At 39.7% G+C, this 16,462-nt stretch overlaps 1 protein-coding gene across 1 annotated transcript; it reads right to left on the reverse strand.

Annotated features, from left to right (window-relative positions):
* Nucleotides 1-784: 784 nt before the first annotated feature.
* On the reverse strand, nt 785-15,955 carry timeless (timeless circadian clock). The gene is made up of 30 exons (XM_022197446.2): nt 15,816-15,955; nt 14,283-14,415; nt 14,018-14,171; nt 12,280-12,394; nt 12,090-12,152; nt 11,875-11,976; nt 11,585-11,740; nt 11,370-11,503; nt 10,298-10,385; nt 10,022-10,198; nt 7,625-7,842; nt 7,426-7,529; nt 7,027-7,196; nt 6,810-6,935; nt 6,491-6,642; nt 6,053-6,150; nt 5,859-5,979; nt 5,499-5,700; nt 5,240-5,379; nt 4,767-4,846; nt 4,524-4,647; nt 4,333-4,415; nt 4,010-4,164; nt 3,607-3,829; nt 3,345-3,413; nt 3,071-3,189; nt 2,676-2,907; nt 1,715-1,766; nt 1,562-1,632; nt 785-1,362 (listed from the first exon to the last, which is right to left on the reverse strand). The coding sequence occupies exons 2-30, from the start codon at nt 14,362-14,364 to the stop codon at nt 1,232-1,234; spliced, it is 3,741 nt and encodes a 1,246-aa protein (XP_022053138.2). The 5' UTR covers nt 14,365-14,415; nt 15,816-15,955; the 3' UTR covers nt 785-1,231.
* Between the last annotated feature and the right edge of the window lie 507 nt (nt 15,956-16,462).

The raw sequence follows: 16,462 nt of genomic DNA on the forward strand, positions 1-16,462 counted from the left end.
TGTTTGAAGTCAGCTCGTCACTGGCATCAACAAAGCAGTTTTATGGTTTCTATTTCCTGACTGTTTGCCTTGATGACTAGCACAATGCATCTGGCACTCACGTGTACGCAATACAGCCGCCAGATAATTGCTTTTGGTCGCTCAACAATGAGTCATCTCTGTTTAATATACAAACTGTCCAAGCCTGGTGTAGCTTGAATTCGTGGAGACCTATTAGGCGTTTCTCTGAGCAGGGGAAACAACATAGCTTTAACCTCTTAAGTTTCATGAAATACACCCACACCCCACTGTGCTCACATGCTTAACTCGGAGCTGCATCTGCGGATTGTCAGGTCTGCTTCTGGCTCTGTGGGATGGGGGCAGAGCAGATGCTGTGACAGGATGTTACTAACATGGTCCAGATGTGAGGACAACAGGCCACCTCCAACACAGCTGGAAAACGAGGAGGACTGCAAGCAGCGATGGCTGATATACACAAAATACAGGATCCATAGGTAGAAGAATGCTGAATCAAGACCTTTCGTTGTGTCATTTCTGAACAAATATCAAAAGACCAGTCCTTAATTTGTTTATGTGCTTCTTTATCACCACAGAGAAACAGCAGTAAGTTTACTACTAAAAACTAACTGTTAAGAAATATAAAGCAAAATAAACACATATAATGAGTATAAATTAAAATACTCCTACACTTAATTCACAATGTGAAAAACATGTATCTGCCCTCTGGTGTTAAAAGCAGTGTGGTGCAACAAAGTCATACAACAAAACAGCCAAAGGGCCACTGTAATCTGGTAACAGTGTCATTTTATTTATTAATATGATTAAATTTTACTGTGAAATCCAGAGCCACCATTGAAAATAAGCTCAAAATGTAAAGTATTTGTACACATGCAACAATTCTGACATCCAAAATGAATCAAATGAGTGTATCAAACAGTGTCATCTGTAACACAATGATGTCCATTTTGGGAATGCAAAGGGAAAAAGAACAACTGGCAAAGAAGAGGACTAAGAACTTATTTACCATAACAAAACAAAAACAGAATCAGTTGCTTAGGGAAAGAGATGACACGGCGAAATTGCTTAATAGGACCCATGTATCTACAGGGACAGTACAAAGATCCTACCTCCCTGGATTGTTTGGTGTTCCATTAATAGTTTCTGCTGCCTGGACTAAGGACCTCCAGAGAGCCTCCTGCCTGCAGTTTTTAAAGTCCATTAAAGTATGTCACTAATCCTCATCTTCCTCTTCATCGATTAAGACCATCTTCCGTCTTCGCTTTACCGGAGCAGAGATATCCTCCCTGTCTGAATCATCATCACCATTTGCATCCAAATCCATCACAGTGATGGAGTCATCCTCTGTAAAGACAGCAATGTGAGGGTTGGAAGCAGCAGTTACAGCCTCATTAAACATACAGACACACATATAAGGCTTAGCATGAAATAAGGAGTGATGGCCTCAACTTGCTTCGCTTTGAACTTTAAGCTTACAAGTTTTCTGTTATGGATGACCTAATTATTTAAGTAATACATTAAAATAGCAGCAAGAGCACAATACCATTCTCCTTCTCTTCATCGTCATCCAAAACCCTGCTTCTGCTTCTTTTGGTAGAAGTCTTCTCCTGGGACCTGATGTGAACACATGAAAAACTAAGATGATTCTCTGCAGCGGTTTGTCTTGATTGATTAATAAAATCCTGCGATGCCTCACCTCTCAATTACAGTGTTGGTGTCATCAGCAGGAGTGTCAGCTGACACAGGAGCTGAAAACAAAGGCAAAATATGAACAGTTACCAAAATCATCGACTTATCCCTGATTAGCAGTAGATTAAGAACAACAGACTTGAAGTGGCTTAAAATGTGACATCTTAAAGTCTCCCTTCGGTGAACCATGACAAAGCAAAAGCACTGATAAATTGCTTATTAATGAGAAAACAAAATTAAATTCTTAAGAGGATCTATCTATCCACAGGGACAGGTCTAAGGCCCTGTGTCTATAGATTGTTTGGTATTCTGATGACAGATCTTTCCACAGTCTAGACTGCAGACCTCCAGAGGGCTGCATCCACTTTAAAGCAACTTGAGAGATCCTCATGTAACTCCTGTCTGAAGGTTTAGCAATCCATTAAAGAATGGCAGTAATCCCCATCATCCTCTGACCATCTTTTGCTTCACAGGACGAGGTAGATGCTCCCTGTCTGAATCCGCGTCACTAGGCAGTTTAACTATTATTAAACCACAGATACACTGGAGTAATCATATTATGATGTGTGATTTTACGCTCCACTTTTAACATTGTGGCTCTGTGCTGCTGTTTTTTTACGTTTCTGCTTTCCCAGCAATTTCAAGCAAATTAATGGTGACCAAATCTTTCCAGTCAATTTACATCTCTACTCTTCAGCTCAGAAACTGTCCGTATTCTGTCCTTGTAACTTACTTCTGTGCTATTCAGTCATCTGTTATAAATGTGTCAGTAAACTGAAGCATAAACAAACTATTTAGATTTAGTAATACCCAGTTTCACTAGCGTCTACTAGCACATTCTTGGCTATTTGACAACCAAAGCAGGCTATAAAAGAGGCAAGTTTTATGTGCACCATGTAACTTAATGCTCAACTCTGTGAGAAAGCTGTAATTAAATGGTGCCATCTGACACAAGGTGCCACACATACCTGTATCCTCAGAGGTGTGGCGTTTCCTCGTGCGTGCGAGTAGCAGAGCTCTGAGAGCCTGAGCTCTTTGTTCAGTTGAGTCTTCCTCATCCTCCTCCCGCTGGGGTTCTCTGGCTGGACTCATGGACCCGTTTCGCTCCTCACTGGGCTCGTCCTCTCTAGGACTAAGAGCTGCAGCTGCACTTCGGAGCTGAGAAGCACTGATCTTTGCTGGGATCCTCCAGAAGGACTCCTAATTACAGACCAGTGACAAATAACTCCAGTTAAGGTTTTGTCAAATTTCAGGTGTATAGTTTTCATTTTCCATTATTTCAAAATGACTTTTCAACAACACTATCTCAAATCACAGCAATATATGGGATATAATTAGAATGAGGTCAAATGACATCACACACCTGTTCATCTGCAGGTGCTCGCATTCCCAATTTGCGCAACAACCTCAGGAAGCTTTTGTTCTCCATGGCGTCTTCACTCGCCTCTGTCACAGGAACGAGTGGAACAGGCTGGGACAACCCTGGGGAATGGACAACAATAATTTCATTAAGAGAACAATCTGTTTATGTTCTAATTACATACAACAACTTTCATGAGAACTTTTCTAAAGCCACCAGCAACAGAATCAAAAAATATCACAGAGTTTGCATACTGTTTTTTGACAGTGACACTCACCATCGTCTTCACGATCACTTGCTGTTCTGTTTAAACAATTCTGCAGCCACAGCAAGGGTCCAGACATGCCTTTAAAATCAAAAGCAAAACAAAGCAATATGACACTAATCCCAAGAGTACATCAAGAAACAATTCTAGCCTGTAGTTGTAGGTAAACTTTAACTTGTGTTCTCAAACAAGGCTGTATAAATACTTTTTATTCATTATATTTACTACCATCATTTTACGGATCCTACATTTCACCGTTTGGCCTTCGTCTCACCTGCCTGGTGTAAAGCATGCACCATGGTGCCCACATCAGCTCTTCTCTCTAATGGGGAGTTCATGCTTTGGCTCCTCCTTCCACCATTTTGTGATCTTTCTCTCTCCTGATCTTCATCCTCCTCACTGTCTTCCGACTCATCCTCACTCTCATCTTCATCATCTCTTTCCACAGAACCATCTGGGAAGCCTTGTGTTAGTTCAGCTAAGAACTCTTCTTCAGTCTACGGCAGAAAGTACATCACATTTATTGTAGAAACACTACTTCTCTAAATAGAATGGATCACAGTTAGATTATATTTTGATCATACACTTGTTTTTGTATTAGAGGCACGGACATCATTCCCACATTTTTGACGTATTTTATAGTTTTAGTGTACAAGACCAAAACACATCAAAAGTACCATTCCTTTCCCAGAGTTCTTTCCTTGAGCGCTGCGGCTTCTCTTCTTATAAAGTTCTCGTCTCTCGGACACCAAACCCATACTGAGCAGCTTGTCCACCACACGTGCACGGGACCTCTTGGCTGTGAGTTTCTTCAGGATGTTACCCAGAACATCTGTGAAAATGGTTTTACTTTTTATCACTTTGAAGTCACCACACAAACACGGAAGTAGTCACGGCACAACTGTTTTAAAGGACTGGATAGGGGACAGGGGTTCAGTGATTTTTCTGTCACGTATTAAATTATTCCATATTGAATTATGGTGTATAATAACATGATTACCATCAGAGTCTCTGTATTCCTCAAAGAGCATCTGTAGCTCCTCTTCCTGTTCCTCAGTCCACAGAACAATTCGAGTACCTTTCCTTTGAATAAGAAAAAAAGTCTTGAACAACAGTCTTTTATACTTTTCAGTGTAGTCTCTAGAGCCATTCTGCAATATATTCCTCTATGTATTCACGCAGAGCACATACTTTGGCTTCTTCAGTTCTTTAGCGTTCTCCACCAGACCCATGTGCACCAGTTGTGTCACTACCTGCCGCCGATTTCGGTTGCTGTTGCTGAGTAATGGCAGCAGAGTCTCCACTATGTCTGGCACTAAGCACAAGAATAAACAGTCAATGAAAGATTCTAAACCTTAGAACAAAGTGTGCAGCTGGACCTGGTAACAATACCGCCGACAGATGTGAAAAAACAAACAAATGACAAGTGTGAACCTTCAGAATCGCGGTGCTCCTCGTAGAGCTTACGCAGCTCCTCTTCCTCCTCTTCGGTCCACGTTGGTTTCTTTCCCTCTCTGACATATTTAAGACAGTGAGAGGTGATGCGTTATATTCGGGGGCTTAAATAAATACACATACACTATCAGTCAAAAGTGTGGACACACCTTCTCGTTCAATGCTTTTGACTTATTTGTATTATTTTATACATTGTAGATCAACACTGAAGATAAACATTTTTTTTGTTTAAAATATAGTTCCATATGAATTCTTTTCATTTGTTTCGATGTCTTCAGGATTAATCTACAATGTATAAAATAATTAAATAAAAACCATTAAATGAGAAGGTGTGTCCAAACTTTTGACTGGTAGTGGACATACATTTTTAGACAAATGTACCTTTAACTTGTAACACCAGTCAGCATAACTTGACACACACCACATAAATACAAACAAAAGAGAGCACACACCCATCTTTGCTGTAGCCCTCCGTCATCTCACGTGCAGCCCCCACATTTTTCCAGAACAGCAGTTCAACATATGCCTTGTTGTTTTGTGCTGTCAGGGAAAAGAAACGGTTCAGCACATACTTGGCAAAGGTCACTAGTTCCTGTGAAGAGAGAAAGAAAAAAAGGTTAGATCTTGTGTTTAATCTTTACTAAGCTTTATATCCCCAACAACTTGCTCAACAACTCAGAAGAATGTTTTTCTCTTGTGCTCTTAGTGTACCTTGTAAGCAGCTGCTGCGGGGTCATTGAGGATTTTGTTGAAGAGGTGGAAGACAGACAGCTGGAAAAGCAGGGCCTCCATTTTCAGATCAACCGCCAAGCGGTGCAGCATTCGAGCGATGCAGTGGTTTGTGTGTGGTGTGTTTTTTGAGTATGATTTTAATAGAAGAAGGTATGGACGCACAATACTGGGGTTGGCAAATCTGCAAGGGCCAAAAGAAAAAGCAAACATCCCATTTGAAGGTCACAAAATGTGTTTGCAAACAAAGTTAAAAGCGCTATTTGGTTTGTACTAGCAGATTATTGTCTGAAAAGCAGTTTTAAAAGAATGGGCGTTAGTTGCAGTCGCCATTTTCCTCACCTCTTAATGAAGTCTAGAAAGTTAAACTCTGTTTCAGAAATCTGGACAGACTCCAATTCTTCCTCTTCTAACTCTGCTCCATCTTCATCCTCCTCTACCCCAGTCTCAGGAGGAGAGGATCCTAAAATAAAATGGGAAATTTTAGATGATGCAAAGACGACACGCAGAGTTAAACGTAAGTTTAAAAAACCTACTTGGCAGATTGGCATGAAGGATCTGCTTGAGGAGTTCCAGTTCCTCTTCAGGTTCCACATCAGCTGAACCAAACACATCTCCCTCCGGCCAGACCTCCCTGTATATGACAAGAAGAAAAGCTTAAAGACTTAAATACTATTTTAATTACTGGAGATGTCTGATTAACCGCTGGAATATTGTGGATTAATGTTTTCGTGAACATTCAAATCAACTGGCAATGACTGACTTGAATGATAGAGTCATGTTTGCAGTTTCACACCAGTAAAAGTTGTAGATTTTTTTGGTTTCACAGACTATGAAGATGTACTGTTTTTCTCTCATTATTTCTTTGGAAATCTTCAGGGTTTGAACAGTTGTTCAGAAAAATCTAGTAATATTTTAATGTCACTTTGAGCTCTCTCTTAAGGATAACAAAAATAATGTCAGATCGTACTGACCTGGCAGCACGCAGCAGCCCCAGTGCTTCAGGTCCAAGTCGAGCCAGCAGAGCATCTTGTACTCGCACCATAGCTTCGGTACGCTGCTCCTCAAGAGGAGTTTCAGACGTGGCATCAAATGGCACAATGCTTTCGGTTAAAGATTCTGACAGCTGCAGACAGAACAAAGAAAGGTGGTTATTAATTGCTGGTAAATCTAGCCGTTCAAACTTTGAACCAGACATGACTCTACTTAAGCATCAGCATTTATCATTACCAGACTGATATGTTGTGCAGCATTTACCAGCTGCTCCCCCTTGAGGTTGATTCTCACACTGACCTGAAACCCTGCAGCCTTAAACCCTTCCTCCACAATCTTCCAGGTCTCCTCCAGGGCTTCTGGGCTAGTTTCTGCTGCCGACTGTTGCTTCTTACCTCGAGACTTTTTCCGCTTCACGTTCTTCCTCTGCAGAGATACCACAGTAAGGCACCAAAATTCCAGGGAGGTATTAAAAGCAAAAATATAAACACACAACAAACATAATAGAACGGCTTACCTGCACCATCAAATTTTTGCGACCTTTACAAAAACGTTCCAACATGCGTAAGAAGAGATGAGTTGACTCCACCAGGTCTTTGAGGTAAGAGTGAGGCTGCCTGGTTTCATCATACTTCCTCAGCAAGGTCAGGAAAATGTCCCTGTACTCCATCAGGTAGAATACGTTACCTAGAAGTTGAAGATAAACAGATGAACTTTTTCATGTTTGCTGATACAAACTAGGACTAAACCTGAATATTGTTTTAGTAGTATAGCCATATACTTCAAGCATTATGTAAAGATTAAAACGTGCTGTTTAGGGTTTACTGACCTGGAAACAAGCAATAAATGTTTTCATGTATATCCAAGTCGTACTCTTAAAAGATTAACCTTAATTAGAGCTAGTAGTTTTACTTACTTTTAATAACACTGGAACTCTGACGGATGGTTTCATCTGGTGATCGGTCCATCTCATTCACAGTCAGCAGCAGCTCTTGATATGCCTTTAGTGCCAAGTGCATTCTACAAAAACAAGAAAAAGTTAAAACAAATGACAGCAGTCTAAGGCCAGCTCACGTACTTGTTTCTATTAGCCTGCTTTCTAATGATCCCCTTACCTGCGAGACCAGGATGTGGCCTCTTTGCGGTCTGTGAGCAGCATCTCATAGTAGTTGGTAATGTTGCGCTCAATAAAATGGAAAGCACGGATCGACATGGTCTCAGAAACTAAATCTGCACGGAAACCGTTACCACGATTGAAAGCCATGAAAAAGCTGAGCGCCCAGAGGTAATAGGTCTCATCGTGCTGCTGCGACTGCTCTCGAATGAGATTTTCCTGTAAAGAAAAAGCAAAACCTGGTTAGCACTGAACTTTGGTTTCAAATGCAGAAACCTCTAAACGTTTTACAAAATTGCACTCCTGTTTTATTATATTCGACAACCACATACAAAAAAAACTAACACATGAATTTCATAACTGAAGCAAAAAACAAATAAAGACTGAAAAATGGATCCACTCTATATTAATAAACAAATAATAAACACATTCTTTTATGGTCATACAGAAAGAAGTTTTGTCCCAATGTGATGATAATTCTGCACCTTCACTCAGAATGAGAATCAGAAAAGTTTTTATTGAGTATGAGTACACACGTGGACAAAATTGTTGGTACCCCTCGGTTAAAGAAGGAAAAACCCACAATTCTCACTGAAATCACTTGAAACTCACAAAAGTAACAATAAATAAAAATTTATTGAAAATTAAATAATCAAAATCAGCCATCACTTTTGAATTGTTGATTAACATAATTATTTAAAAAAACAAACTAATGAAATAGGGCTGGACAAAAATGATGGTACCCATAACTTAATATTTTGTTGCACAACCTTTTGAGGCAATCACTGCAATTAAACGATTTCTGTATTTGTCAATGAGCGTTCTGCAGCTGTCAACAGGTATTTTGGCCCACTCCTCATGAGCAAACAGCTCCAGTTGTCTCAGGTTTGATGGGTGTCTTCTCCAAATGGCATGTTTCAGCTCCTTCCACATATGTTCAATGGGATTCAGATCTGGGCTCATAGAAGGCCACTTTAGAATAGTCCAACGCTTTTCTCTCAGCCATTCTTGGGTGTTTTTGGCTGTGTGTTTTGGATCGTTGTCCTGTTGGAAGACCCATGACCTGCGACTGAGACCAAGCTTTCTGACACAAGGCAGCACATTTCTCTCCAGAATGCCTTGATAGTCTTCAGATTTCATCGTACCTTGCACACTTTCAAGACACCCTGTGCCAGATGCAGCAAAGCAGCCCCAAAACATTACTGAGCCTCCTCCATGTTTCACCGTAGGGACAGTGTTCTTTTCTTCGTATGCTTGGTTTTTGAGTCTATGAACATAGAGTTGATGTGCCTTACCAAAAAGCTCCAGTTTGGTCTCATCTGTCCAAAGGACATTCTCCCAGAAGCTTTGTGGCTTGTCAACATGCATTTTTGCAAATTCCAGTCTCGCTTTTTTATGAGTTTTTTTCAGCAGTGGTGTCCTCCTTGGTCGTCTCCCATGAAGTCCACTTTGGCTCAAACAACGACGAATGGTGCGATCTGACACTGATGTACCTTGGCCTTGGAGTTCACCTTTAATTTCTTTGGAGGTTGCTCTGGGCTCTTTGGATACAATTCCAACGATCCGTCTCTTCAATTTGTCATCAATTTTCCTCTTGCGGCCACGTCCAGGGAGGTTGGCTACTGTCCCGTGGGTCTTGAACTTCTGAATAATATGAGCCACTGTTGTCACAGGAACTTCAAGCTGTTTAGAGATGGTCTTATAGCCTTTACCTTTAAGATGTTTGTCTATAATTTTTTTCGGATGTCCTGGGACAATTCTCTCCTTCGCTTTCTGTTGTCCATGTTCAGTGTGGTACACACCTTTTCACCAAACAGCAGGGTGACTACTTGTCTCCCTTTAAATAGGCAGACTGACTGATTATGAGTTTGGAAACACCTGTGATGTCAATTAAATGACACACCTGAGTTAATCATGTCACTCTGGTCAAATAGTTTTCAATCTTTTATAGAGGTACCATCATTTTTGTCCAGGCCTGTTTCATTAGTTTGTTTTTTTAAATAATTATGTTAATCAACAATTCAAAAGTAATGGCTGTTTTTGATTATTTAATTTTCAATAAATTTTTATTTATTGTTACTTTTGTGAGTTTCAAGTGATTTCAGTGAGAATTGTGGGTTTTTCCTTCTTTAACTGAGGGGTACCAACAATTTTGTCCACGTGTGTAAGTATACACAAGGAATTTAGACTTGATTTTATACTTGGATTCCATTCTTATAATTCACCAATTTTAGCTCAACCATTTCCTGAGAGAATGTTCTGCTGACAGAGAACCTAGATTCTCTGTGATGTTGCTGAACAGTTTGAATTAAGGCTGAATCTGATCAAAATCCCACTGGGCTATTGGATGCCTGTGTGTTTGCTAGAGAAAAACAGTCATTATGTGACAGTAGCTGACCTTAACAAGGTACATTAGTCGATTGTAGCAGTTGTCCAAGAAGTCCACACAAAACTCTCGAAGGAAGAGTCGAACATTTAAGGCTGAGCGGCGTTTGTCCTTACACTCCTGGGCTTTTCGATTCCTCTTAGGAACACGTCTCACTGCTTTGCCCATATCATGAGTGTAATTCTTGAACTAAGAAATGAAAAGCACAGACAAATTAACATAATATTTGTTAGCATCACTACATATAAAGTTAGGATTTTCTTACACTGGAGATATACTACTACTCACATTCTGAAGATTTCTGTGATAGATCACATCTTTGTCCCCTATTGCTTTGAGACCTTGAATAACATAAGATCCTCCAAAACGAGAGTGCCTAAGAGAAACACCAGCACACACACTTTAACACAGAAAAAAATATCGACATACATTACTGTGGACAAGTTTTAGACACATATACCTGCTGTAATGTGGGAAGCTTCCAAAATGAAAGCCACTGACAATATGACAACATCCGAGATGGCACCACAGATGGCGGCCTCCCTGTGTGGAGCTCCACTGTACTTCTAATACTTGTAGGATTTTTCATTTAGAATTCTCAGATTTAGATTTGTGTATTTATTCTTTTACTGTCTGCTGTTGGTGTTAGGTGCTGCTCTCAATACACCATGTCAACTTAATTGAGTGCACTTGGCAAAAAAGGCTTTTCTGATTGTGATTATTACTTAACTTTACACAAACAATACTGAACAGCAAAACTATAAGTCCAATCAGTATTTGGTGTGGCCAGTATTTTCCTTTGAGGGATCATTTCTTTGCACAGAAGAATTAGTAACTGCATGCAACTTTGTATGTTACAGCTCGCAGCACAAGCTTCCTACATCCTTTCTAACAGAAAGTGATAGTTCAGTGAATGGGGATCTTTATGTGGGGCAATTTGCTGGGACGCTAAATAATATTTAGTTGAGAAATTATTGTCACAATGAATAATTAAATTTGAGTTAATGATGATCTATTTTGAGCTCAATACATTTGTACTTTCCATGTTTGTGCACAATGATGAACCCCATTTCGCATCTTAATGCCTTCACTCTGTTTATAAAACCTTGTACCTGTACTCTCCTGCTTTCAAAATTTCTTCTCTGTGCACTCATTTATAATCAAACAAAACTGAGCTATACGCATTTAAATGCAAAGAGTGCAAGTTAATGCACTACAGGTGCAGTATAAAATGTGTTTAGTTGTCGAATTGCAACAAAACTGAAGTTGTTCTACAAGTGGTGACCGGATGAAGAAAGTCTTTTACATCCATTGTGCCATCCTGTAACACAGACACTAAAGACCATCTGCTTTTCCATACCTGGTTCCTCTCTGTAATGTGCGGGAACGTTTCTCTGCATGCTCCTTCTGCCGCAGCGATTCCAGTTCCTGGGAGTCCCTCTGCTTCTCTTCAGCTGAACGAGCATGACCGGCGCTCACCAAAGCTTCTGGAGTCTGGAAAGAAAATAAAAAACATGTTTAAACACAGAGCAGCTAGAGAACTATATATGCGCCTCCAAATGAACCTGGTCTTACCTGGTCTCTGAACATGAGGGAGATTATTTCCAACACATGCATACTCCACTGCTGCTCACTCTGGGCTGACGCCAAGAACTTGACCAAGTCATCAAAACCGCTCATGTGAAGTGCCCACAGCACTCTGTCATGGACACTGGCATCATCATCCACTTTCTACAACCAGAGGAAGGGCAGAGATCAGGGAAGGAAATAAAGTGAGATTAAGGTTAATGGAATAACTCCAAAAGAGAACACTTATTGGTAATGATCAGTATCTTATCAAGCTGGCATTTATGTTAAAATCAAACCTTCTCTTCATTGGGGTTCGCAGGTATGTGAAGTACATTCCTGACCAGAAGCAAAATCCTCTCTATGAGCAGATTGTCTTCCTCCTGTCTCTGCTCCCAGTCCTGAATCGAAGGTGAGCAGGGGGACGGAGCAAAAAAGCAAAAACACATTAATAAGCAGAACCATTTCACTGAGAGAAAACAGCTAAGATTATGTGCATCAGAGGAAAACTTACAAGTTGCAGAAGGTCATACAATGTCTCGCTTAAAATGCCAAACACACGTTCACTTGCAAATGCCTACAAATAAAAGAACATAACATTATAGTACAAAGCAGTAATTTTTACAGTACACCTCAAACATAATGAAATTATTAAGGCTGTGTACAACCCATATATTCTAACTTTAATGATATTATCACCATACCTCTTTATAGGCTTGTAAATGAGAAGTCACTTGCAAAAAGTGAAATCTAAATACTGGATCATCTGGGACTTTCCCAAAACAAAGCATGGCAGGTTGAGTAAGGTTGACCATGAGCCTGAGGGAAAAACGTAGAAGAGTCATTTGAGTCAAAGGTCCCATTCTATGGCCCTTTATACACTGCTCAAAAAAATTAAAGGAACACTTTTTAATCTAAGTATTGCAACAAATCAGTGAAACATGTGGGATACTGATCTGGTCAAGTAAGTAACTGAGGGGCTCTTTAGTCAGTTTCAGCTGCTTTGGTGTTCATAAAATTAACAACAGATGCACTAGAGGGGTAACAATGAGACAACCCCCACAACAGGAATGAGTTTACAGGTGACATTTTTTTCCTTCCTAATGTTTTCAGACTGTTTTTCACTAGTTTTGCATTTGGCTAGGGTCAGAGTCACTTCTGGTAGCATGAGGCGATACCTGGACCCTACAGAGGTTCCACAGACAGTCCAACTCCTCCAGGATGGCACATCAATGCGTGCCATTACCAGAAGGTTTGCTGTGTCTCCCAACACATTCTCAAGCATGGAGGAAATTCCAGGAGACAGGCAGTTAGTCTGGGAGAGCTTGACAGGGCTGTCGAAGGTCCTCAACCCATCAGCAGGACAGGTATCTGCTCCTTTGTGCAAGGAGGAACAGGATGAGCACTGCAATAGCTCTACAAAATGACCCTCAGCAGACCACTGGTGTGAATGTCTCTGATCAAACAATCAGAAAGAGATGTAATGAGAGTGGTCTGAGGGCCCACCGTCCTCTAGTGTCCGCTGTGCTCGCTGACCGGCACCGTGGAGCTCAGCTGGCATTTGCCATAGAACACAGGAATTTGCAAGTCCACCACTGGTGCCCTGTGCTTTTCACAGATGAGAGCAGGTTCACCCTGAGCGCATGTGACGGACATGAAAGGGTCTGGAGAAGCTGTGGAGAACGTTATGCTGCCTGTAACATTGTTCAGCATGACTGGTTTGGTGGTGGGTCAGTGATGGTGTGGGGAGGCATATCCATGGAGGGACGCACAGACCTCTACAGGCTGGACAATGGCATTCTGACTGCCATTAAGTATCAGGATGAAATCCTTTGACCCATTGTCAGTTTTCATTCCCATCAAACAATGTGGCACTTTTCATTCCTAACACATTATCCAGTCCATATCAATGCTAATATCCAGTTTGTTTTTTCCCCGTATTGAAATATGATGTATTTTAAAGTGTTCCTTTAATTTTTTTGAGCAGTGTAGTAAGTTATCTAGAGTCATATAGGTCCTCAAGATGTGTCTTTCAAATTTTAAGCTAAAACAAATTGCTAAAAAAATAACCCCATCTAGTTGTGGAAGAGCTTGAGGGAAAAGCAACATCTTCATACTTTCACAGTTGTTGTTTTAAATTCAAAACATACCGTATGGGGCCTTTAAAAATTCTTGTTGACCAAATTCTAAAGTCATAACAGTATATTCAAAAATTATACATTTTCTTGTAAATTAAAATGCAACTGTGCTTATTAAACCAACACTTTATACCAGTGTAACAATAATGTAACACAATATTTGCATCACTTTAGCCATAATGTATTATAGGACTGCGTTATCTTATTTTTTATGAACAAACTGATAATTTGATACATGTCTATTTAACATATTCATGAGTGGAAATTGTATTTTGAAGAGAGATGTTTTATAAGAGGTTCATACCTGATGCAGGCATCAAATAAGGCTTTGTCTTGTCTATGCTGAGTGATAATAGGTAGAAGGTCATTCTGTACAATCTGTCCCGCGCCCAGCTGCTGCCGGACATCGCGGGTGTCATCTTCATGTCGTAAATACCGGATCAAGTCTTTCACACTCTCTGTTACACAGACAAAGGACAAGTAGAGGATAAGTGTTTTTGATCCAAAAAAATAATCAAAAACCTATCATTATAACACCCAAATATTTTTAGTATTTCAAAATCACTCACCCAAACAATCAGACTCCTTGTGATAGGTGTCTCCTTCCAGGTAACCCAGAGCACTGCACGTTGCTAAAAGTTCACAGTTCATCCTGAGTCTGTTCTGACACCATCAGGCAGCCTTAAGGTGCAGAGGTTCAGTCTAAAGAGTGATGCAGTGGGATAGAAAGGGGGAGAAGAGACATTATGTAAGCTGGACAAACAAACAAATAAATTTAGTAGGCTATTACACAAAAAGAAAAGCCAATCTCAACACCAACAGAGCATCACAAAAAAGTTGTGTTTTTCAGAATGAAAGTCATTTTTATGTGTTAATATTTAGTCTCTGGTCAATTAAAGCAATGTTTTCTAATGCAAGGAAAGACACACTGATAACAAAATAACATTTTAACCCAACTCACAATAACTGACACCTAACTTTATGGATAGGATCCTAAAGCATATAATGTGTTTTCTCAATTTTATTCCATTGTTGTGTCAAAAAATAATATCTGTCAAGAACTGATCATAGTCTGCGGGAACATTTACCCTCATCCATCTGCATTATTTCAGCTGATCTATGCCCTGTTTTATAACTAATGCAGCTGTGATAACCAATAGTCACCTAATCTAATGCAGATTTCAACATGCCAAAAATTGCTGCAGCCCATACATTGAAAGGGTTAGGGAAATACTATTAAATTTACTTGATTTCATTCTTAAAGGCTACATTGTAAATATTACAGCCCATAAGATAATTGCAAAAGAGAAAATTATTTGTATTATTTATAATTATCTATATCTATATCTATATCTATATCTATATATATATATATATACAACTAATTAATTAATCATGCTAATTGTGGTATTATTTCCAAATATAAACAATGACACTAGATATACCTGACACACACAGTCTAAATATCGCAAACAATACAAGAATATTGCCTAAAATGTAAACAGCCTGCCTGGTTAGGCTTTAAAAGGATTTCTTTGGTCAGTTATTTGGTTACAAGAAATGTTTCACAAGGACAAACCTTTGTTATTAACACAGACATAAAGTTGAACCTGGCCAGTATATTTATACTAGTCGCAGTGCTGCATCATTTGTATTTCCTATACACCAACAGGAGTACCACTCATAGTTTCGTTGTGTGTAAGCTTACAATGACAATAAAGGCTCTCTGATTTGATTTCTGACGAAAGCAGCTCACTTGATGGCACATCTGGTAAGGTTTGCTGATGAATTCGTTGATTTTGTGAAGTTGTGCCATTTTAGGAGATTATTCGCGTTAGGTATCCTCTCATTGATAACTAAAAATATTCACAATCAGAGTAGCTAACTGTTTTTATGCAAGTATTCACCATTTAACAGTAAATATTAGCGTCGGTGTCCACAGCCTACAAATCACAGTGCACTCTCCACACATTGCTAATGTTATGTAGCAGGAGCAGTTAGCTTCGGTTACAGTTAGCTTAGTTTTAATAAGTTACTGTAGCTCTGATCGCGAAATGAAGACATTCCTGGTTCATAAAAGGAAATAAAACCAACAGACTAACCTGTAATGTCGCTCAGTGTTGTTGCCCTACAGGTGGTGTGTTAAAAAACCGATAGTGTATTAAGTTAAAACCGTTTTCAGCAGAAAAACGTTGCTTTTAACCCGCTGTCTGAAGTCGGACAAGTCTCGCGCCAAGACAGCGAGCGAAAACTCAGAAACCGGATGTAGAATTTCGTCATACTGTGTCACTTTTAGCCCTCAGCTTGGGTTTTCAGGCACCAGTTTTCGGACATGTATTGACAAAAGAAGCTTCATCAGTGAAGCATGTCTGCTTTATATTTTGATAAAAGAGGAAAATGTTTTATTTCTGCCACGGTCCCGGTCTGACTAGTCCAGACTTTGGGAAAATTGTGGAATGAAGGTGCAATTCGAGCTACAATGTTGCCTGGCAGGTTATACTCAGGGCACGTAAAAGAATAATCCACGCGATCATACTACTGCAAGAAGTTTTTTGTGTACTAAGGCTAAACGATTAATCGAGGTATTATCGAAATTGCTATATAACAGCTAAGTCACATGAGGTGAGATTGTGTTAAGTAAAATTATGGAACTTCAATTTGATAAATTAAAACTATTCCAACAAACATGAAGTTGAATGTAACAGTTTGAAATTGAATTCTGTTGCTCTAAACTTGCATTTGATCATCA

This window comes from Acanthochromis polyacanthus, chromosome 5 (assembly GCF_021347895.1).
Source record: "Acanthochromis polyacanthus isolate Apoly-LR-REF ecotype Palm Island chromosome 5, KAUST_Apoly_ChrSc, whole genome shotgun sequence".
NCBI classification, from domain to species: Eukaryota; Metazoa; Chordata; class Actinopteri; family Pomacentridae; genus Acanthochromis; species Acanthochromis polyacanthus.